Genomic DNA, 24761 nt, shown 5'->3' with positions numbered 1-24761 from the left:
GGTGGTGAGCTCTCTTGTCCTCAGGCTCTCATCATTTATGTTTCTCCTTCATCTTTCTGCCCTTTCTTTCTTCCCCTCCAGCCTCATATTTCCCCCTCTTTCTGTCTTTTATTCTGTTCTTTTTCCCCACTCCTCTCCCGACCAAATGGCCAGCGGTTTGCATGTGATGAGCAGATGCTCACCATGCATTGCCCTTTATCTTTAGCCAAAGAGGTACACAGGAATTCAGCACTTTTTCCAGTCACATATTTTAGCATTCATGCAGCTTTCTCTGTATATCAGTTAATATCCAATATATCAACTTGTCAGGAAGATTAATATCATTTACTTTGTGAAACGTGTAGCTGTACGCTATGTGCTATTGTAAGGTTTTTCACAATGACAAAGCTGACTCAAAACTATTTCATACAAACTTTAATCAACTGCACAAAAAGCGTCTGCCGCAGGGAGATGAAAAATTCATAGAAATTATGTTTTTATATGCACGTTTATACTGTGTTGGCTACTTTATTTATGATTTGTGTTCTATGTATGAGAAAGCTTGTGTGTACTGGTTCTTTTATACATTATGTGTGTCTGCGGTATACTGTAGCATTTAGATCTTTTTATTCACTCACTAATAGTAGAAAGCTTTCATAGCAACCTATGCAAAGCTTTTGACACCCATTGCATCCTTTCATTTTTTACTCTTTCAAGTAACATGAATTTGGTTATGGTTACCTGGAAACTGCACAAAAAAAAGTAAATACCCATTTCTCTAATCGCATTCCTCTTTCTGTTTAACCAGGAACTGAAACAGGTTATTTGTATCTGTTAATAACATTTTGTTTGGTTGTTCAACTTTTCCCTTCCTCTCCTTTACCCTGCTCTCTTCTTCTCACCTCACCTCAACCCTTACTTATGCAGTCTGCAGGAAGAGAAGCAGTATCTGGAGAAAGAGATTGAGATTCTACCGAAACCTGCTGTAAGTTCATTATTGCACCATCCGCGTGTAGTTTTAGAGATGTGGATTACTACTGCAACAGCTGTCTTCAGAGAGGATAAATATGAGTTTTACTTTAAGCCTCCATCCAGACTTAATCCCTCAATATTAAGACTTTCCATTGGCTCTTTTTTGGAGCCATTTGAAACATTTTATATTACAATCTCCCATTCAGATAAAATTATGGCATACAAGTTTAAAAAGCTTTCATCCTTGTTGCAGATGGAGAAAGGTTTTTAACTTTCGTTTAAGAAAAATGCTAATTAAGTTAGTAACGGCTGGTAATCATTCGCAACGGCAACTGATGTCACAAAAAAAAGCATAACATAGCAGTAAAATATATTATTTAAAAGTAAAAACAAATATACCCTTACAATATACAGACATCAGAGCCTATAATAGGCTGTTTTGGGACAGTTTGTGATAGCACACTCGCTTCCTCTATGAATCTCTGCTCACACTGTATTATAATATACATGATTCTCTGCATGCTATATATAATTAAAGGAACACATTTACAGTAAAAAATAACAATCATATCATACTTTAATCCCAATATCATCTTGATTTCGACACTGCAGTACTAGGATGCCATTGGTCATATTAATACTGTATTAAGTTCATTATTTACTTTGATCAGAAGTCTACCACAATGTAGTGCTGTTTGAGCATTTCCAACATTTGGATGACCAGCACTAAAACTCAGAATCTGTTAAATAAAATTAAGAATGTTAACAGAATTAGGGAAGTCTTAAGACGCAATTTATTCACAATAATAAGAATCATCATCAATCAATCAAAATTCAGTCGCCTGGTCTACTTATGACAAAAGAAGGTTAGATTTTGAGCTTTGTAGAGCTAGTTGAATAAATTCATCAGCTTTAATTAACTTTCAGATTTTGAATACTTTGGGGGTTCTGTTATGCAACTACCATTTAATTACTGATCGCATTAACACAACTTTCCAAATCTACTACAGTTCTGCTTTCAATACCTTTTAGAACAAGTGACACAAGCCGGTTTGCTTCTCTATACTGTAGGGAGCCATGATTGCAGTGCAGCATTTTGACTGCTCAACATGAATTATCGAGTATGGCAGTATTCTGGGCACAGCACCAGGACTCATGAACAATTCTTAAAATGTAAAACATCAGAAGTGTATGGTCAAATAATATTCATACAAGCAATTCCTTCTTCTGTTTATTTGAATATCAGAAGCTGCTGCCTTTACTAAAAAAGTAGCAGACGTAACATAGTGTATGTGTAAAGGGGCCTTTCCATTTGTTATTCAAACAACAAACAATGTGCGTTCTTCTCTATCTGTCACACAAAAACACACTTATCAAATATGATTAATAAGCTATGTGTTTCATTATAGAGTCCTTTTAATTAAACTAGCTTCAGAGTACATTGCATTTATCAAGTTTAATTGATAACAGCTGGTTTAGTTGCAATTGTTTGCATTCATACTCAGACTAGAACTAGTACTAGCACTGAAAAATGTGTTACCACTTAAACAACTAAAAGAATTTTATTTTTTATTTTTCATCAATGCATTAGAAGACAGTTTATGAGTCTTAAAAAACAAAACTCCATGTGCAAAGCAAAGGCTGTCAGAACTGACAGAGTTTGGATGAGACACTAAGAAATGAGAGGAAAAAAACATTGGTATTTTGCCTGTATCCTGAGCTCAATGAAATTGTCATCATAGACCTGCCATGCTTGATATGTGATCTAATGTTCATGCTGCGGGTGTGTCCTCCAGGAGCTGGAGAGCAGAACAAAGGCCCTGCAGGACAAATATGAAGATCTGAGGAAAGAGGTTTCCCAGAGACAACTGGAAGTCAGGTATATTATCTAGCTGTTGTTCAGTGAGCAGGGCACACATGCAGTTTGCTCACGTTGCCCTGCAGATTGAAACAGGTGTGTGGAGCTCTTCATGGCGTTGCCTTTTTGTGTTTCTTTATATCTTTTCAGGTTCATTCGGTGTGCTCTCATTGTCCGTTTTAATAAGAAGCGGTGCAGCTGAATCTTTTAAGTGCTGTTAATCAAAATTCTTCTGATAATAAGCGTTCTTTTTGTGCGTATCTTGCCCTCACTCCCTGAACAGAAGTCTGACAGAAGATGTGGAAGTCCATGAAACGCAGATATTGAAAGAACAGAAAGAGCTGGAGGACATGATGGAGCTTATAGAGCATAAAGAGGTGTGTGCGTGTGCGTGTGTGTGCGCGCGCGCGTGTGCATAGCTTACAGCACACCATCAATTAAATAACAAATCTTGTGCTTTCTTACACGTGTGTGTGTGTGTGTGTGTGTGTGTGTCTGTGTGTGTGTGTGTGTGTGTGTGTGTGTGTGTGTGTGTGTGTGTCTAACAAGGCTGAGAAAGCTCGGCTCATCAGCATCCCTGACCAGGTTTTAAAGGAGATTGAAAGGAAACGCTCAAAGAAGGAGTAAGTACATGTAACCCTTCAATGTTTGTTATTGGGGAAGAGCAGAAAGTTAACGTTTCAAAGACCAGAAAGAAAAATAGCTAGAGACCCAAGAAGAAAAGACAACAGAAACATCTTTTGAAAATTAAGTCACTCCCTGTCGGTTGGCTCAAATCATTGCTTCGTCTTGATCTCCTATACACAAAAGAACTGGATGAGCTCTGAGTTATCATACTGTAGTTATCCTATTGAAAAGAGCAATTGTTTTTGCAACCTTTTCCAAAACTGAAACTAAATATTAGTTTCTAAATGAATTTCCCTGCAAGAAGCATCACTTCCAGGTTTATTCTTGTTATACGGTTTTCTCTCTGTAACATGTATTTCCAGCCACATGCTTTTTGCTGCACAGTAGGCTTTGCAACCCTGCGAAAAAAGGAAATATGAGGAACTGAAAAACTGGGTAACATTTGTAGCAACAGTCATATTTTTCTCAAGAATTTAAAGGTTTCAATCCCTTTAATTTAATTTAATTTAAAAAAAAACATGGCAAACATGTGCATCGGACATCATTAATCTTTGTATTCAAGTGCAGCTGCAGTCAAAAGCCTCTTCATCATCAGAGAACTGTTCCACTGGCACTGCAGTCTCTTTTATGTTTATTTCAAATTAAATTGGGCTTGCAAGTGATGCAGTGGAACTGTCTGTATGAGCCATGTGAGCTGTGACTTGTAATCTGAAATTCACAAAGCTGAGGGGTACTGGGGGGTGTATGTAAAAGATGGATGCACACATGCTGTTATTTCACAAGATGTGCACTCTTACAGTGCAAGTGAAGAGCAATACACAGACACTCTTGGCCTTATACTTACACTTGTTCTTTGTATGTGTTGGATTTTCTATCAACCCCTCCTAAACACATTAGATCTGCAATGAAGAAGATAGAATCATTAAATACAGATATTTCAGAAACGGAGCAGCAAGTGAAGGAGGTGGACGAGCGTAACCACTCCCTGAGGTCGAAGAAGAAGGAGTTGAATGAGGAGCTGGAGGGCCTCAGGGCCCAAGTAGATGCCAGTCAGAGGGAGTGCAGACAGCTTCTAAAAGAGCAGGAGGTCAACAGGGAGGAGGAGGCTGAATTCATGGGGAACAGGTATAAACTTCTTTTACAGTCACAGTCAAAAATGGACATTACTATGTTTTAGTCTGAGGAGAGGCTTTTGCTGTGTGTTTTCAAGCATGTCATTGTGTGTTTTTCATCACCAGAGGTATCCTGGAAATGAAGTTGCAGAACATCATGTTCGACAGGAAGCACCTGTATGAGAGCCAATCTGTGCAGCTCAGGGAGAAAAATAGGTACAGCGTGATGTCAAACTGAGCTCCATCACACATGTAAATGAGACTCATATCAACACACTTCAATAATTACACACTGTGTGTAAAGGCTATTGCACTTATACTTGTACACCTAAAATATACAGTAAATGTGTTCTTTCATATATATTTGACATTCAGTCAAAGAGCTTGTGGTTTTAGTTATGTCAGCATGTTGCTGTACTTTTCAGTATGCACACGGAATGTTTCTGGGAATAGTTTAAATATTTTAGATATTTAACACACATTTAATTTGTTCAGAGCATTTCTTTAGCTGCATTCTGCTGCTGTATGTTTGACAGGAATTTTTATAATGAGCCTAATTTTGAGTTTCCTCATTTTGTGTAGGAGTCACAGCCTTGTGAAAATGATAAATATTTAAAAGGTTTCTCCTCAGGCAGATGCAAGCCCTCAAGAGGATGGAGCATGCGTTGACCATGGCCACTGAGCAGCTAGAGCACACGCAATCTATCTACGATGAGTTACGGGCACAGGTGACATGTAGATTATTACTTTCAATAGTAATAAGTATAGAAGAAACATCTGCTCCAATTTTAGGCAGTTGGAGTATTCATGAGTGGTCTGGTGTTTTTTAGCACGTGAAGGTTTCTGTTATTTTGTATTTATGTAGACTTTTTGTACATCCAGGGCCTCTAATTGCTGCTTTACCAGTAAACCTCACAATGTTCAAACACGCACTTCTCATTGTGTTTTTACTGATATTGGCAATTGGTTTGGAAAACAAAAGAAAAGGCTTACACACAGTTATGGGAACATTTTGAGCGTAAATGTCACGGTGCCAGTAATCAACACATTAAATCGTTAATCTGCTTTACACCAGAAGCACTTTTCTATTCTTGAGCTTCCTGTAATTTTACTGATGTTTATAGTTTTTAAAAGGAAAGAAAAGGAGAGCGAGAGTTATGGGAAATGCATCAGCACATCTCACAAGCACATAACTCTATGAAAGGAAATCACAATGACACATCAGGGAATTCATGCATTAAGGAAATATTGAATATATCAGTATTATGTATCGTCATGGTCTTTACTTTCTACAACTAGGAAAAAAAATTATAATACATTTTTACAGCTTTTCAAAAAGAATCAGGTCTGACTATACAGCAGATGTAAGCTCTGCTTGCACCCTGAAAACTTGAACAGACTTTACATTCCGACTTGAATTTCTAGTTGGATGCTGTTCCCAAACAAGAGGCCGGTATTCAGCAGAGGATGGAGCTTCAGAAAGAGGTGGATGCTCTCAAAGTCGGCTTCGAAAAACAGGTAGGAGCAATGTGCGTGGGTGGACAAATTATCATTAAAGGGCTGTAAATCTTTGTATATCTTTGTGGAGCCTATATTTTTATTGTTAAAGTAAGGTGTTGATTTAACTCTCTTAGTTTTAATATATGTCTCAGAACTTTTTTCATGACCTTTTCTAAGTAAATGCCATTTTTATGTTTAAGTTCTCTATTTTTCATTTTCTAGCATCTGTATCTACAGAGTTAGAAGGCAAAGTGAGATTTCCCGTCACATTTTTATCTCATCCTATGTCATATTGTTAGGCAAAACTTTAGTGATCTCTCTGGGGAAAAGTCTCAACATAACACAGAAAGGTTTCAACATTGTCACAACCTGGCTCAAAGGCCATGACAAAAGAGGGAGCGAGGCATCGTAAATGATCAAAAGTAAATTTAACAAAAGAATAAACTAAACAGAACTTAACTAACTTAAATAAACCCAAAACAAAATGTGGAAGGCGGGGTGATCAGGCCATGGTTCAGGTCTGGATGGTAGTGAAGAGAGAGACAACTAGTCTGACCAGGTGGAGCTTTATCAGCTCCCAGGTGCACCAGATCTGCAATCAACTCAAACAAAGATGGAAACAAAGATGGGTAAGACCAGAGAGGCATCACTCCCACAGAGAGGCCCTGCCAGATTACACAGGGCCGTCACACCAACCCCCATAAAGCCGGTGGCCCAAAGAGCCAACGGCAAAACCAACCACCACCGCCACCAGCCGTCACAACTGAACATTATACAGGAAAAAAAAAAAATGATACCAGAATCACCATACGATAATACACAGACTTATACCAAGCAGAAAGGAACCGTTGACCTCCAACTTGCGCCGGGACGATTGCTCACCCCCGTCCCATCACCAGCAAAACCAGATACCTGGGAAGCAAAGGAAGAGAACAGGCACACAAAAAAAATAAACAGTACCAACAACAAAAGACTGCAATATCAACCTAGAGCAGAGGGGTACGTGACAACGCATCAGCTATTACGTTATCCACTCCCTTAATATGTCTAATCTCCAACGCATAGGCTTGCAAAAACAGCGACCACCTCTGATTGGGACATTTAAACGTCAGCGGATTGTGATCCGTGTAGACCACAAGGGGCCTCCCACCAACGTACACCTCAAAATGCTGCAAAGACCAAACAAGTGCCAGCGCTTCCTTCTCTATCACCGAATAATTCAGCTGATAACGATTGAATTTTTTCGAAAAGAAGCTAACTGGTCTCGTCAGTCCCTGACCATCCTCCTGCAGCAAGACAGCACCCGCCCCAAACTGACTCGCATCCACTTGGATCATGAAGGGTTTATCAAACCGCGGTGCTAGTAACACGGGAGACGAACACAACAAAGACTTAATGCTTTCAAAGGCTTGCTGACACTCGTCAGACCACAAAAACTTTACATTAGCCTTCAACAACTCCGTCAGAGGAAAGACCACTGTAGAGAAGTTTTTACAAAAGCTCCTGTAATATCCAACCAGACCCAAAAAACATTGCAACTCCTTTTTAGTAGTAGGCACAGGAAAATATTCTACTGCCCTAACTTTGGCCTGGACTGGAGCTACATGGCCCTGCCCCACTACACGTCCCAAATACGTCACAGTAGCCCTCGCAAACTCACATTTGGCCAAATTGACAGTCAGACGTGACTCAGACAACCTGTCAAACAAAGCCCGAATGAGTTTAAGATGAGCGTGCCACTATATATATAACGAGATCATCTAGGTAAACAGAACAACCTTCTAGACCAGACACAACGCGATTCATCAATCGTTGAAATGTGGCCGGAGCGTTCCTCAAACCAAATGGCATAATTCTATAAGAATAGAGCCCAGACGGGGTAACAAACGCTGATACCTCCTGAGCACGCGCAGACAACGAAACCTGCCAATATCCCTTAAGCAAGTCAAACTTGCTAACAAACTTGGCAGAACCAACCTGATCTATACAGTCATCCATCCGTGGCAACGGAAAAGAATCCGGTTTAGTTACTGAGTTTACCTTCCTGAAGTCTGTACAAAACCTAGATGATTTATCAGGTTTCGGGACCAAAATACACGGAGAGGACCAACTAGAAAATGATTATTATTATATTATTATTTTCCAGCATGTAAGCAACTTCAGAGTCCAGATGTTTAAGTTTCTCTGGAGACATACGGTAAAAGCGCTGTTTAATTGGTTGTGCATCTCCAACATCAACATCATGTTTGATCCAATTTGTGCATTACGAACATCACCAAACAGACATGGATACTGCTGCATCAAACCAGACAACTCTTCACGCTTGGACTCCGTTAAATGCATCAACAGACTATCAAGATTACAAAGAGTCTCAGAATTTTTTAGACAACCATACAACAAACTGTCATCTGGTTCCGCACGCCATCACCCTGCGAGCCGAGACACCACCAACACACAAGCAAAAAGAATGCACCTCGTATCAACTGGCTTATATATCAGCTCCTACGCCATAATAGGACTTGGAGAGGAGGTTGACATGACATAACTGTGTTGACTTTTCCCGACCTGGTGTAGCAATGATGTAATTAAGGTCAGACCTCGTCAACAACTGTATAAGGACCAGCATATTTAGCCTGAAACGGCGAGCTCACAACAGGCATCAGAGCAAGAACTTGATCCCCAGGACTAAACTCCTGATGTTTCGCACGGCGATCATAGCAAGTTTTCATCTTACTCTGTGACATTTGCAAATTCTCCCTCGCCATTTCACCTGCAACAAGCAACCGATGCCTAAAGCCATTGACAAAATCAACCAAATTTCTCGGCGGATTGGTCTCCACCAAGCCATCCTTTAAAACAGCCAAGGGCCCACGCACTTTGTGTCCAAAAACTAAGTCATTAGGACTAAACCCAGTACTTTCCTGAACAGCTTCTCTCGCAGCCAGTATAAGCCAAGGAAGACCCCCCTCCCAGTCTCTATCCAGCTCTGTGCAGTATGCACGCAGGAGAGACTTCAGAGTCTGATGGAATCTCTCCAAGGCCCCCTGACTCTGTGCATGATAAGCCGATGACTGGTTATGACGGACACGCAACAACTTCAAAACTTGACCAAACGTGCGAAGAAAAATTGGACCACTGATCGCTCTGGATGACCTTCGGAATACTAAAGACCGAAATAAACTGACTTAGTGCTTTCACCACCGCCTTAGTGGTAATAGCCCTCAACGGATACGCAGCAGGATACCGAGTGTTTTGACACATCACAGTTAGTAGGTATTTACAGCCAGACTTAGAACATGGCAACGGACCCACACAATCCACAATCAAATGCTCAAATGGTTCATTTACAACCATAATAGGTTGTAATGGAGCTGGCTTAACAGACTGATTGGGCTTACTCGTTAGCTGACACACATGACATGTTTTAATGTAAACTGCAACATCTTTCTTCACCCGCGGACAAAAGAAATGCTTCAAGATGTTAAGATAAGTCTCTCACACCAAAGTGCCCACTCTCATCGTGAGCAACTTTTAAGACAAGAGGACGAAATTTAGTCGGTACCACCAACTGAACGACAGCATCTCCAACAATGTCAGTACCCAGAGTCAACCACTTCCTAAACAACAAGCCATTTTGAACAAAATACCCACGTGCTACACTGGTGATCTCCGTAGCAGAGGCAACCATATCAAACATTACATTAAGAGAAGAGTCACTCTGCTGTTCCTGTGCCAATTCAGTTAATGACACAGATAGCGGAAAATCTGACAGTGATGGAGCCTGAAACTCAACCTCAACCCCATCAGGTTCCCTCACAGACTCCGCATTACTCATAGCTCGGGTACTTACACAGGCTGAGAAAACTCTAGGCAAGTCAGCGACGATATGATAAACCACAGCCATAACCGGGCAAGATGTAACCACTGGCAAAGGAGGAGAATCAGCCCAAACACGCCCACCAACCAGCCCGTTACCCAGAATGAAATGAATCCCCTCGATGGGCAACGCCGGACGCACACCAACGGCTACCTCGCCCTTCACCAGCTCACAGTCCAGGACCAACTTATGTAATGGTATGGGCAAAACAGTTAAACCCATGCTACGACTAAGTATATAATCGCCCGTATCAGTGTCGTCAGACAGCGGCAGCACAGATCCCACAATGTAGGAGTCAAAGGCCCCTGTATCCCTCAGGATTTTTACCGGCACCTTAGCCACACTTCCTACCAGTGACACAAAGCCATCTCTAATAAAAGGAGCATAGGCTGCCAAAACATCCGGTTCAAGCTCTGTAGTAAGCAACTCCGATAGACAGTCCACAACAACTCGTGCAGCGGCTGCCACAGGCTTAACCTTCAATACTCCAGGTTTGTTTTTAAAATACAGGAGTGGACAATCAGCCTTCCAGTGACCCTTTTCATGACAGTAGTTACAATTAGTGTGGACAGCATCACCTCGCGATACCGCCTCAGAGATTGGCGCACCAACTCTCCAAGAACGCTCACGCGTTGTAGCCCGCTCTCTAAAACCTCCTTTATGAATCAACAAGTACTCATCGGCTGACGTAGCCGCACCTGCCGGCGTGACACACTGCTTCTCACTAACATATGTTGCAATGTAACCAGGAAGCATGTCCTTAAACTGCTCTAAAACCACAAGATCACACAAACCCTCAAAAGTAGTGACCTCCAGCGCAGCCAACCACCGTTTAAAATGACCAGTCAGGTCCCGAGCAAACTCCATACAAGTTTGACCACTACGTCTCTCCCCGGACCTGAAACGTTGGCGATATGCCTCTGGCACTAACTCATACGCTTTTAACACAGCAGACATAATAGCCGCATAGCCTGAGCTATCCTCTGTACTCAACGAAGAATAAGCTTCCCCCTGCGCCCGTCGCACACATTGAAGCATCAAGGCACAATCTTCATCAGGCCAACCCCTAGCTTTAGCGACACGCTCAAACAACAAGAAAAACGTATCGGGATCTTTCTCATTAAACGGTGGCAGTAGTCGTAAGTTATTAACATCAAAGGAACGCACACCTCCAGACAACTGCCTGCTCTGAGCTCCACTGGACCCCTCACCTTCAGTTGCTAAAGCTAAACGGCGCTCCTCCAGATCCAATTTGGCCTGCTCAATTTCTTGCCGAATCCTCTCCACCTCAATTTGCTGTTTCATTAGCAATTCATGTTTACGTCGGTCATGCTCAAGCTGAATCAACAACAGCTCCCTCTGCTGATCAAACGATAAGCCCTGAGTCCGAACAAACGCACCCGAGGAAACCGTGGAGACTGGAGAACAATCATCCCCAGCCAACACACCTTTCTCTCTCAACTCTGACTTCAAAACTACCTTAATGTTCTCCTTCAAGCGTTTATCGCTTATCACTACCGAGAAGTGTTCCGCAATCATCAGCAATTGCTCCTTAGTACAACGCCCCAACGCCTCCTCAGACGGAGCCGCAATAAACGCATCACACTCCGCCATCACAACAAACTACAACTGGCAAAACAGAACCACAGCAACAGACCCAGCAAGACAGTGCAACGTCCCCGTGCGCATTAAGAGGACCAACCCCCACCTGGTATGGAGCTTCCCCGCTATCTAGATCAATCCCGCTAACTAACTCAACCCTAATCTTCATGCAGCTACTTGTGGTGGGTATTTATGCACTAATGACCGCTGGCAAGGGAGAGCAACTAGCACGCTAGCAACCCTCCGAAAACCACAGACATGCTCCCAAGCCAAAAGCTTCACCCACGTTCGCCACAACACTATCAAAGATCAGCTCAACAAGCCCAAAAGTGGACCGTCGCTACAGCCTACAAGAGAAAACTCCATCCACCATAAACAACACGCACACGAGGACCCACACCAGCCACTCGGATCACCTATCGACCGTAGCAAACAACTTAAATAAAAAAACAAAAACACCAACAAAGATGTAATACAAATGCCAGAAAACAAGCCCTCACTACCCAACTCAACCAGCCAAACCAACGTACAACACCACCGCACTACCAAACAAACAAACAATAACCAACGCAAAAAAAAACTTCTTACCAGTCCAACAGGCTGCCACGCTCCCAACAAACTAAACCACAACACAAACTAACCGAACACAAAAAACGGCACGAGCCCTCATTTTGTCACAACCTGGCTCAAAGGCCATGACAAAAGAGGGAGCGAGGCATCGTAAATGATCAAAAGTAATTTATTTAACAAAAGAATAAACTAAACAGAACTTAACTAACTTAAATAAACCCAAAACAAAATGTGGAAGGCGGGGTGATCAGGCCATGGTTCAGGTCTGGATGGTAGTGAAGAGAGAGACAACTAGTCTGACCAGGTGGAGCTTTATCAGCTCCCAGCTCCCAGGTGCACCAGATCTGCAATCAACTCAAACAAAGATGGAAACAAAGATGGGTAAGACCAGAGAGGCATCACTCCCACAGAGAGGCCCTGCCAGATTACACAGGGCCGTCACAACATCCATCCTCTATCTATCTTCCTGGTATTACAGGACTTTTAGTCCATTTTGCTGTCACATTCTGCTGTCAGTAACCCTTCAATTTTAGTCAAATTGTGAGATCTTTCAACTGAAAACTGACACTAAATGTGTGTTCCCAACCAGCTATCCGTTTCTGAGGAGGAGAGCCAGAAGATGCAGCAGTATGGGATGATTCAGGAGCTGCTGAGGGAGTCAAACTGCCTCCGAGAAGAACTCCATAACCTCAGATGTCTGACACGGATCAAAGTGGAGGAGAGGGGCCAGAAGCACCATGAACTGCTGAGGGCTGAGGTGCATTACAAACACACACAGATACATGTAAACACATACACAAAAGTACTTTTAAAATAGGTTTTTAATGTCATCATTAGTGCCTTTTAATAACATCAAAGAGGAACTAAAGCAGGTTCATATTTTAGTCATTCTTGAGTAGGGTTGGGTACCGAAACGCGGTGCCAATAGGGAACCGGTGCCGACGTAAACGGTAGAGACCGAATAAGAATGAAAGTTTCGGTGCCTCATTTCGGTGCCTGACTTTACACTACACCTGACAGCAGGTAACGTTAGCATACCTTTAGCTAGCAGCTGGATTAAACACGGTTAAAATGCTGACAGCTAACGTTAAACAGTGTAAAGTGTGACTGTATTTCACTGTGGAGGACTTCAACAGCAGGATGTAACAGTCTGCTCTGCAGCGCAGCAGCTGCCGTTGTCGGAATTCATAGATATATTTTTATATCTATGGTTGGAATTAAACACCACATACGATGCGTTCACTTGCAGCTGCCGTTGCCCGAGCATTTTGGGGGCCCTAAGCAGAATTTGATTTGGGGGCCCCCCCTCCCACCACGCAGAGTCACCTGTCTTTGACGATTATTGACACAAATGTCACGCTATAATGTTACATTATAAATTAATACAGTGAGGTTATGTATTAATACAGTGACAGAGTATGAACTACTGTCCCCCTGGGCACAGATGCATAAGGACCCTCCCCCCCTACTCTATTCGTGCAAGTGTGGGTGCAAACCGTGAGGGGGGGGTCGGGTGCCCCCAGAAAATTTTGAATGTGATAGATGTGATTTCCTGTATTCTGGTGCATTTTTGGGATGGTCAGCTTGAGAAGGGCAATACCTAAATTTGTTCAGATTCATAGCCTTTTGCTTTTTGACTTAATAAGGTAGTGACTTCACACAACTACTTGGGCTTCAGGGCCAAACAACACGTTCAATCCCACAGGACTTCATGTTCTCTATTTATCCTGATAGGGATGCATATTTAGATTTTATGTCCTGACCGATAGCCCGCCCGTGTTAACCGCTTATTAACCGTTAACAATCAGCCGACTAAGTCCAAATCCACCCTTCTGGGAGAGTTAGCAACCACATCAATTAGTTTAGCTGCATGGTTTTCACAAAAAATCTGATTCATGATTTAAATCGATTCTTCCCCCCTACTTAATATCAATCTGCAGATGACAAATACATTTTTATAAACTTTTTATAGACTTTTATAAATGGTTCCCTGGTTTCCCTTTTCATGTTGGCTCCATGCGATTCTTTCTGTCTAATGGAATCAAAAGTTGCTGCTTTTCTAATACAGTATCACTTGCAACTACAGATTCATGCAGTCTCATACCTGATTAGTAAGTAATGACAGTGTCTAGCTCCAAAATGAATCAACGAATTAAAAAAAACTTCAAACTCTGTATGCAAAACCAGGACTGCTTGATCAGCTACTTTATTGTTCCTTTTTTATGCATTCAAATTTTCAGAAGAGAAGCTGCTACAACATTGAAAAATGTACACCCACAAATCTGATTGAAGATTGATGTTTGTGAGCACACACACATATACACACACCCACACAGAAGTGATGATACTGTAGTTTCCCCTGTGTAACTCTATCCACAGCAGCTGAACCAGCAAATCCAGCACGAGCTGCGAGAAAAAGACCTGATCATCATGGACCACAACAAGCTAAACGCTATGCTACAGCGCAGGTGTCACTGTTGTTTTCTCTTCTAATTTCCTTATCAGCCACCTTTCATTAAATGCAAAGGTGTGTGTGTCCTGATGAACAGGATTTTGGTTACGGAGAAGCTGCTAAGCAGTTAATATGTAGTATTAGGGGAAGTATAATCACCTATTCTCTGTCACATTTGTTTCCTGTCTGTCTCTCAGTCTTAGTCTCTCTCGCTCTCTCTCTCTCTTACCTTTTCTTTCTCTTTGTATAATGTGGAGATTAAGATTTAATTGCACAACTCAAGATCCCCTTTAAGATAACCCTTTAAGTAAATACACATTGCTTTTTGCATTATATGCAGCGGCAGTAATGGTGTTCCTGCATCCAGGGTCAAACCGGTACAATAAGTCCTTGGCCTTAATGATCAATCAGTGTGGGCCGCAAATTGAATTTCTCTACATCATATTGATGTGACTGATAATTGAATCCCTGGTTATTTGTTTGGCTCCTCTGATCTGTGTGGATCACAATTAATTCAGACATCTGCACATCTGCACAGAGTAGAAAACCCAAGCTTACTAATTGGTCATACTTCAGTGTTCAGGCACAGACTCATGCATCTGGAACCACCCAGTACGACAGCAGACTCCATCTACATTCAATTAGTTCACGACTACACAGACTACACTCTGATGTTGATCCGCCCGAAAACTGCACCTAGTTGAGCAAAAACAGAGCCGGATGATAATCAAATATCATGTATCCTCTCTGTAATTGAAATAAAAAAAACGTTCTCATATTTAGCAGTCACTGTTCACAATTTGCATGTCTTACACGAATGGTAAATTGAAATGTAATGAAATGTCACACTGCATAAGGCTTTAGTTCTGTTATAATTTGATTTACTAAACATTTGTTATGAACACGAATAAGACTTTTTGCTATGTTAACAATACTTTAGTTCAGATTTCAACCCATTGATATTATGATGATGGTATAATGATTGTGGCAATAACATTTTCCTCCATATTGCCAAATTTTTATAAGCACACTTTGACCTAAAGCCCAAGAGCAGTTGAGTCAGCCAGTGACAACTGTTACTGGCTATGAATATGAATACTACATTTCATATAAATCCAAGAGCAGCTCGCAAGATGTAAAACAAAGAAAATAAATTCAATGTGTTTTACAGCTATCACTGGCTAAGTAAATGCAGATGATAAAAAGAACAGATAACTGATCAAGAATGGGCTCATTGTAAATCAGTGTTGTCTCTCTTAGAGTTTTACAGTACTGTAAGCTGTGCAACATGATTACGGAAGAGAAGAAAAAGTACGTCAAACTGAAGCAGATCACCTCACAGACAATCACAGAGCTGACAGAGCAGGTTAAAGTGCTGGAAAATGAGACAGAGATCCAACGTACCATTGTCATCAACAAGGACCGGTGTGTACATTTATGTTTTGTATTGAATGTAGTCCATGCATTTGTTGGTAGTCATCAGTGAAGCTATATCTCCATCTCTTGTATTGTGTATATTATATATAATACTTTTCGTTTGTGTGCGTTTATGTGTGTCCATTCCAGCTCAGTCACAATGGGTCGTATGAAGATCTCTAATATCTCCAAAATAAGGGACAAACTGCGCAATGACATCTCCAAGGTCCAGGCACACACACACACACACACACACACACACACACACACACACACACACACACACACACACACACACACACACACTCACACACACACATACACACAAAAAGAGATGAGACCAGTCAAGACAACTGTGGGTCTTCTTTATTGTAAGCTAGTTAGTATCCGAAATCTCTGATCTCATGAAATGGCGTATGTATGACACGCCAATTCTTATGCCATTAATGGCATACTCGCTTTTTAGCGTGTTTATCAACGCCGTTTGGCCTCCATTGACTTACATTACCTTGAATTTACGCCTTAGTGAGTAGTATGAAAGGGCGAAAATCCGCGTACGGAGGTTGGTCGGGGTGGTGGACGGGTAAAACACAGGACTTTCACCCAGGAGACCGGGGATTGTGTCCTGCGTCTCACGTTTCCTAAACTCAACCGTTGCTTTCTTCTTTTACTAAATCTAACCCCGTTGTTCTTTTCCTAAACCCAACCGGTTCTTCTTTTCCTAAACCTACGTGTCACGTTTCCTAAACCCAACCATAGCTTTCTTTTCGCGATAACACGCCAAGTGACGATAACATGCCAAGTGGCGGGTATGTTTACGTCCGCTGTATACAGTGTAGACATACCCTTGCACGCACACAGCGTAGACATAAGCTCAAAATGCATACAGATAACACGCCACTTGGCTTAAGAAAGTGGGCGTGTATGTTTATGCAAAGTCATGATGTCATGTTGGAAATCTAGCAGTTTAAATATGTCATTAAGAATTACATGATTTAGAGGACCTAGGTTTGAACGGAGGCAAAACCCACATCCACTTTCCCCGGTATTTATCTTTGTGTCTTTTAAATAGTAAGCCATGCACTGTTAACAGTTTACAACAGTTTACAAAAGTATGTATGGTCTACTCTAGAAGTATTACGAAAGCATTCCGTTGCAATTAGGACCAAAAACAGGCCTTTTTTTTTTTTTACCAAAATGAAGCTAAACAAATGTTATGTATGTAGGAGTGGTGAGTTTGAGTTTGTGCATCTGTATTTAGAGTTGTGCGCAGTACACGTTTAGTTTAAAAGTATACCTACATTTACACTAAGTTCCCCTTTTATGGTTAAAACATGTAACACTCTTTTTATATCTTCTAGGTTGCCTGGAAGCACCATCAGATCACTCAGGAGTATGAGGAAAACAAACTGGAGTTGATGAAACTCACCCAAATGATCAATCTCCAGGAACAGGCACTTCTGGAAATAAACAAGAATCAGGAAAGGGCCATACAGCGCCGCAATTCTCTGTACGTTCATGATTTGGAGCTTACATAATGTAGCCTGAATTCAAGTAGAGTATCTAAACTACATATGTCAAATTGTGTGTGTGTGTGTGTGTGTGTGTGTGTGTGTGTGTGTGTGTGTGTGTGTGTGTGTGTGTCCTACAGTGGCATCCAGCTCCTGGAGCACGAGGAGGTGTTATTCAACTACTATGAAAAGGTGAACATCCAGGAGGCAGCCATTACTAAGGGCAACATGACACTGGAGGCCCTGGACAAGGAGATGAGAGACTTTCATTTAGAGATTAATGAGGAGAAGAGACAGATAGACCTGAAGAAGAAGGTACTGCCCCTCAAGAACAAGTTGGAGGGAGAGATCACCATGCTGCAGATAGAGGTGGGGATGTATACCGGCAACATAAAACCTACTTATACCTACACATCCAAACACAGATATTAGCAGATACACAGCCAAATTCAAACTAAATTAATAAGTCAAGTCACACTCTGTAGTTCCACACTTATAGAACATTGGAAGAAAAACAAATTGGTAATTCCACTAAACTCTCAGAACTGCAAACTACTTACAACGAAAAGTTGAGGGTGGAAATATGTGTGTGTTCTACTTATGAGATGCGGTTACAGTTGTTGAGGATAGAGATGTTTCATAGAAATAATCATAGAAATCATTCATTAAAATCTTTTCTGCTGTGTGAACAGGGATGAAAGTGTCCTGGTGACATTCTCCTAACGCCTACTTCTCCTTTGTCTCCTTTGTCTCATACCTTACTGAAAAGAAATGAAGAAAACACTTTTTATATTTTTGATAAACTAGTATCCACTGTAAAAAGAGCCTGCTGTATTGTTACATCAAAGGTGCACTCTAGTATGAAAAGAGTTTTGTTCTACTTATTTTTGCAAGGGCCAGTGTTTGTGCCTCCTCCAGGTAATTAATTATATTGAACGCTACAATAACATTCCCCTAAATGCTATACAATTAATTAGTGCGACTGCTGCCCTCAGTATAAATTCAGCTGTTCAAAAATCCCCCAGTGTCCAATCACAGCTCATCATGATGTGGCCTAGCTCAAAATCCTATCTGCGCAGTCAGCCCTGTCAATTAGTTTCTCCTGGTGTGATCACATGATCCAAGTTGCACAGAAAAGACTGTGTGTGTGTGTGTGTGTGTGTGTGTGTGTGTCTGCAAGGTTTTCTTTGGAATCTTCTGGCAAATTGTGTGTGTGTGTGGGGGGGGGGACAACAACAATTTAGACACTTAAGTGATTTATGTGGTGTCAGTGGAGAGTCCTCATAGGATCTCAGAAAGTAGATTGTGTTTGTGAAGTTGAGTTGTATGTGTCTCGGGTATTGCAGACTATTGTTCAACTTTATGTGTATCTTTGTCAAGTTAGGGGAACTCCAAAAGTTCAAACTCCAGAAGTCAATTGCACACACTAGGAAATTCACTAATGTGCAGATCTCTGTTTTGAAATGCTTTTGAAGCTTCTCATTATGTTGAGACTTTAGAATTAGTCTAGTAAATGTATTGTGTTGGAAGACTTTCTTTTTAATCTAATGAACATACTCAATGTTCATATAAGTATTTATTTTGACCACATTCCAGATGAATTTGACTTTTGCACTTGAGAAAAAGTCTCTCCAAAGACTCTCTAGACCTAACACAAAACTACTGCTAGCATGCACAGACCCTCCATCACCTCTCCATCTGAGACAAAGTGTTTTAGATAAAACAACATTATAAGAATTTTAAAATGTATTGTTTTTTCAGTTCGCACACCATTACTGTAGCTGTCTTTGAACACTCATCAAAAGTGGTCAATTTATAGCCTGGTTTTCAGTGCTGATCCTCTCACTTTGTTTTGTTGAGGTACACTGACTGTGTTCAAACATGCTCAGAAGTTTCAACCGAGACAGAAACAGTACTTTTGCTAATTAAACTCCACAGACAGACGTGCAGAAAGAAGATGAAGATCTAAACCAATAGGGACAAATCCAAACAACCAAACACTGCATGAGTTTCACAGACACAGACCGAGACACGCATGAATAAACCACATAAAAACACAAACCTATTCCAGTAACTTTGCAATACATAGAGAGTGACAGACGCATAGAAGTAGAGAGATTTGAGAGAGAGAGAACACACACACACACACAGAGTTTCCCTGCAAGTAGCTGCATCGTGGGATTGGGTGTGTTGCTGCTCTGGATGAGAGTAACTGGTTTTGACTTGCTGCTGGACCAGACTTCTCATCAGAGTATTTTGCTCTTTTGGATGAACGCAGTGTTGGAACAGACTGAAGTCTGTGTGCTGCTTTTTCGAGAAAAAAATCCCCTTTTCCTTTTCTCCATCTGTTTACTCCTTCTGCTGTTTATCTGCTGTTTGCTACAACAGGCCTTGTCATTGCAATCCTTTTGCTTTCATTCTTATTTTCTACTGTTTCTCTCATTGTTAGTTTATTTACTCTTTCACTCCTTACCTTTTTCCGACCATCCTTCCTTTCATTGTTAAGTGGTTCTTGGGGTTTTAGTTTCATTGAAAGTAACTGTATATTTTCCTACAAATCCCTTCCAAGCTCCCTTCCCTTTTCACATATTTTCCCTCTCCCTTTTCTTTTTCTTTTCTTTTCTGACCTTGCACTTGGCTGTAGATACAGTACATTCCTACCTTCTGACCTTTTTAGCCATGTGTAATGGAGGAGGTGAGATGTCTCCAAGATGTCTCTTGTATTTCTCTGATTGTCTTCACGTGTATCAGATTGCCTGTCAAAATTGTAGCGTCATACTAAGCCAAGTGCGTGTGTGCTGTCACTCTGAAGATGCATATAAGCCTAGTGTTCTGTTCACGACACGACACATGCTTGCAGCACGGCTCTTTGGATGACAATTTGGTCCCGACTGAAATATCCCAGCAGCCATTAGATGGATTGTAGTCTATATCCTCCACGTTCCACTTCCGGGATTGCTCCAGTGCTGCAGGAAATTCCTCCGGACGCATGCCTTTTCGTTGATGTCCGTTTCATTCTGCTTTCTTTGTGTTGGATCTGCTCCTCAGATCTCTGCATGCTAAATTGAGACAGCTAGCTCGACTATCTGTCCAATCTGAGTTTTCTCTGGCATGACTAAAACAACTTTTGAAGTTCCTACCCCAGGCTATTTTGCAGTGGCTTGTGCAGCGCTTAGCGCTGCCCATGACGATTGTGATTGGTTAAATAAAATGCCAATAAACCAGAGCAGGTCTGGCAAAAGCGAGACTAGATGGATTGCAATAAAATTTTGCACAGGCATTCGTGATCCCCAGAGGATAAATCCTACTGACTTAGACTTTGGCCCTGACTCTTCCTCTAGCTCCACCATGAGGTTGACATTTGTGGTCTTTAAGTGAAATATCTCAACAAATATCAAATGGATTGCCATGGAATTTGGTACAGACATCCATCTCCCCCTCAGAGTACATTGTAATATCATTTGTGATCAGTCTCATTTAGTACCACCTTCAGGTCAAAAAGTAATGACATTCCCATAAGCTCAGCTGTACGATGACTTTTGTGCTAATTAGCCAATGTTAGCATGCTTACACACTAAACTAAGATGATGAACAAGGTAAACATTATACTCGCTCAACATCAGCATGTTAGCATTCTCTGCAGCTGCTGGCATGGCTGTAGACTCTTAGTCTTGCTTGGATACACATGCAACTTCTGGAACTTTCTAACAATCAACAGTTACATCTGTCTGTTCATTCATCCGTCCACTTAATCCACCTCCCCCCGCTCTCCTCTTTGTATAAATAGCTAATCATTTCTAAATCACTGTTTTCCCTCATACAGTCATCTACCTCCCCTGGCTACAAAAAGTGAATCACCAGGGTCTCTCCTATTTCAGGAGGCTGGCCGGCTCAATTCATTCTCCTTGCAAATTCATCCTCTATGTGAATTCAATTTCCGTGCAACTGCCTTGCTGTCAATTTATTATATATATTGTGTATTTGTATTTATCTGTGACCAGTTTATCTGCTCATTGCAGACAGAACCCCCCCTCCCTTTGATGGGAAATGTTGACAAAGATAGATCGGGCCATCTGTGAGACTATTGAAGTTCAATATACTCTGAGGCTTTCGTTTGCTCTGAGGAATTTTAATTGCTTTAAAGTAAACATGGGTTGGAGTTGATTCTGAATTTACTACTTGTTTATGAATCGCTGCCATGTCGACATCTCATTTGTTATGTAAAATCACATGCACAGTTAATATCAGCAACATACAGACATGCATACATACATACATACATACATACATGTCACAGTCAGTATTGGAGTAGGATTTATAACAGCATGGGGTTGATGACATTCTGCACTATCCCTACGGTGCTGAGTCATATTGTTTGTCCCTCTCTTAAATCTTTGGCCAACCTGTCTGGAACTTATTACCATAGAGAAACCGCCCAGTCAGGCATGTCTTGAGAGGTGTGCAAGTGACTGTGTGTTGTATGTCAGAGACTTAGTGAGACCGCTAGAGAGGAAGCAGGAAAAGCAAAACACAGACACAAAAGAGGCTGATGATACTGTTACGTGACTGATCATTGTGTGGTATACGAAACTCCACTCTGCAACTGTTGAAAGTCATTCGGTAACTCCCTTTAATCTGACTTCCCTGCTCGCTGCTGCCTAAATAGCCAAGAATATGAATATTCAGCTTTTTAACTCAGGCAAGCCTTCAGACAAGTTGTGATGTATCCCGAATGGAGTCACGGTGCTGCCAATGATTTATTTTTGTTGGCCTACCAGTAAGTTAGCTCTACTCAAGATTTACACCTTGGATTTCTTTGCACTGGATTTTCAGACATTAAGAAAAAGCTTCTTCTTTTTTGTACCTTGGCTGCTAATATTCACTGTTGGGGTGATATCTCCAAGTCAATGATTACTTTAAAGGTCATGCATGATCTGGCCCCTAGTTATCTTTCTTCTAAAGTTTCTTATGAGCCTTGATGTAGCCCGAGGTCCTCTGCAGGCAGGAACCTTACCATACCTTATAACTATTCCTGTATCCCAGAGTGAAAGTGGGGGCTTTTGTTGTCAGAGGTCTTTAGACTGTGGAGTGATTTGCCTGAGGAATTCAGCCCGGCACAAGCAGTATCATCCTTGGAAACTCTTCCTACCACAAGATATTTTATGCTCCTTAACTTTTAATTTGTTATTCTAGTGGCCTTATCTGACATTGTGTTTACATTCTCTGCTTTCATTGATTTAACATTTTCATGAAGCTCATGAAGCTTGAGTTTTCTTCCATGACTAAACCCAAGAACTGCCTCGCTGCACATCGTACTCCCACTCAGAGAAAAATCAACAGCTGATTTTTCTCCACAGCAACATTACTTCAGTTTGATATTACCTGTGTAAATCAGTTGACTAATATTATGCGTGTTTCTGATATTGTGTGACCTGCTGTTAAATATTTATGTAGAAGCCAAGTTAAAATGCACATTTTTATATCTAATTAAAATTTGTTCCTCATTTTGGGGCTTATGAAAGCTTCAGTTAAGCCCTTACATGTCCTGCTAATTAACCTTATTATGATTATAATTTTTCTGCTGTTTTACTTTACTGACCTTTCTGCTTTACTGATCTGTCCCTTTGTCTTGTATCCCTTTTAATTGTGAGGAACGTTGTAACCTAATTTTGAGAAGGGCTATGTAAATAAGGTCATTATTATACTTTGGGCATGCAGTTTGCCATCTATTACGGGGCTCTTTATGCCATCATGCCAACTACTAACTGAGCGGAAATTATGTAAATTCTATGCAAATTGTATTCTGTGTAGATGCTGTCACACGTACAATGCTTTACAGCATTTATGAGCCAAGAAAGCAGCAATTCTTTGTGACAGTCTGATGAAGCAAACAGAGAGGCAGGCAGGCAGAAAAGAGACAGAGACAGATGAATACAAAGGGGAAGACAAACATCAGCGCATAAAAACAGAGGGAGGAGGACGCGTATGAAAATGTTAAGAGCGAGGGCACAACACAGGATAAAAAAAAAAAGAGAATGATTGAAGAGCAGAGAGGAGAGTGACAGAGAAGAGCAGCTGTATCACATCCATCATGTAGTGTTTAAATGGTTTAGGGTGCTTACGTATGAGGGTGGGACACCAATCAATCAGACTCAAAAGTGAGGACTGGGCACACGCAGATGGGTATTTGCAGATTCTAATGAAAAGTTCATCTTCATTTAAAGACTGGGAATACATTAAAACATCTCTAATGCAGAGAGGTTACTTTACACTGAATGCTCACTTCAATTGTTACATAGCAGTTAGCTAGCTGACTTTCTTAAAGTTGTAAATATCAAAAGAGTAGCTGCAGTATTATATATTCTCTTACACAAAAAGTGTGAAGAATTTAAAATTCTGTCTGACTAATTTGTACGTAGATTCACTATGATCATTCAAAGTTTAGTGCCCTTCATGTGCATGTTTAGCCGGAACATTTTGCCGGCTTTGTTGCTTGATTTTGGGTTTGATATGAATTAATCATGCATTCAACTCCTTGCACAGTGAACTAGGATTTGTTGTCAAAGTCATATTCTCTGTGAAAACTGCAGATAACCCTGGTCCCCGTTGGTCAGCCCCAATTCCTGTTTCTCTGCATCTCCTGTCTCCCTCTGATTCTGTCTTTCTTGTCTGCTTTCACATCCTATCTCTCCCTCCTTTCCTCACTCTGGACTTCATGCTGCCTCTCCTTTGCTCTGCACTTTATCTTCCTCTGTCTGTCAGCCTTTTATCAGTCTCTCCATGTACATCTGCTCCACTCTCATCTCTATCTCTGCCTTTCAGAGATCAGATGCTTACTGTCAGTGTTGTCTGCCTCTCAACTTTTTTTAATTCCCTCTATAACATATGTAACTTTTTGCCTTAAAAATATCTCAGTTGATCACATGACAGTCATACTAATAAATCAAAACTTGAGTCATATGACGTTGAGAGAGCATTGAACACTGATGTCCACTTTAATCAGACTCACTGTCTGTTTGCAGAGGCTTTATTAATCTCTTCCGTGAAGGGGGGAAAAATGGGAATCATCACTTTGTTCCATGCTGTCTTTCAAGTCTGACATATCATTTCTCACATTAGATGCAGCATGTAAACATGCACAGGTGCGTGTGCGCACACACACACTGTATGGTTGAGTGGAGAGAATCTGCTGTTTCATAAGCCAGGTCATGGCAGGTCAGACCCCTGTGTACCACATTTTTTTTCCACATCCTGTTTTTCCTCCACACTCCTCTCTTTACTCTCT

General features: G+C 41.2%; 1 protein-coding gene across 2 annotated transcripts in view; it reads left to right on the top strand.

The window, feature by feature from the left end:
• The window catches only part of ccdc146 (coiled-coil domain containing 146), a 53542-nt gene that overhangs the window by 19733 nt on the left and 9048 nt on the right, over positions 1 to 24761 (top strand). The window contains exons 5-18 of one of the 2 annotated variants that reach the window (XM_039791479.1): positions 907 to 964; positions 2748 to 2830; positions 3093 to 3186; positions 3359 to 3432; positions 4334 to 4561; positions 4675 to 4764; positions 5180 to 5276; positions 5974 to 6066; positions 12687 to 12854; positions 14480 to 14565; positions 15810 to 15974; positions 16116 to 16191; positions 17327 to 17475; positions 17617 to 17845. In XM_039791479.1, the coding sequence (XP_039647413.1) occupies positions 907 to 964; positions 2748 to 2830; positions 3093 to 3186; positions 3359 to 3432; positions 4334 to 4561; positions 4675 to 4764; positions 5180 to 5276; positions 5974 to 6066; positions 12687 to 12854; positions 14480 to 14565; positions 15810 to 15974; positions 16116 to 16191; positions 17327 to 17475; positions 17617 to 17845 (1690 nt within the window). Of the gene's footprint in view, positions 1 to 906; positions 965 to 2747; positions 2831 to 3092; positions 3187 to 3358; positions 3433 to 4333; positions 4562 to 4674; positions 4765 to 5179; positions 5277 to 5973; positions 6067 to 12686; positions 12855 to 14476; positions 14566 to 15809; positions 15975 to 16115; positions 16192 to 17326; positions 17476 to 17616; positions 17846 to 24761 lie in introns of both variants that reach the window. The other variant, XM_039791478.1, reaches the window with a different exon arrangement.

This window comes from Perca fluviatilis, chromosome 23, assembly GCF_010015445.1.
Source record: "Perca fluviatilis chromosome 23, GENO_Pfluv_1.0, whole genome shotgun sequence".
In the NCBI taxonomy this organism is placed as follows: domain Eukaryota; kingdom Metazoa; phylum Chordata; class Actinopteri; order Perciformes; family Percidae; genus Perca; species Perca fluviatilis.
The sequence above is the reverse complement of the archived record's forward strand: the minus strand, read 5'-3'. Positions and strand labels throughout refer to the sequence as shown.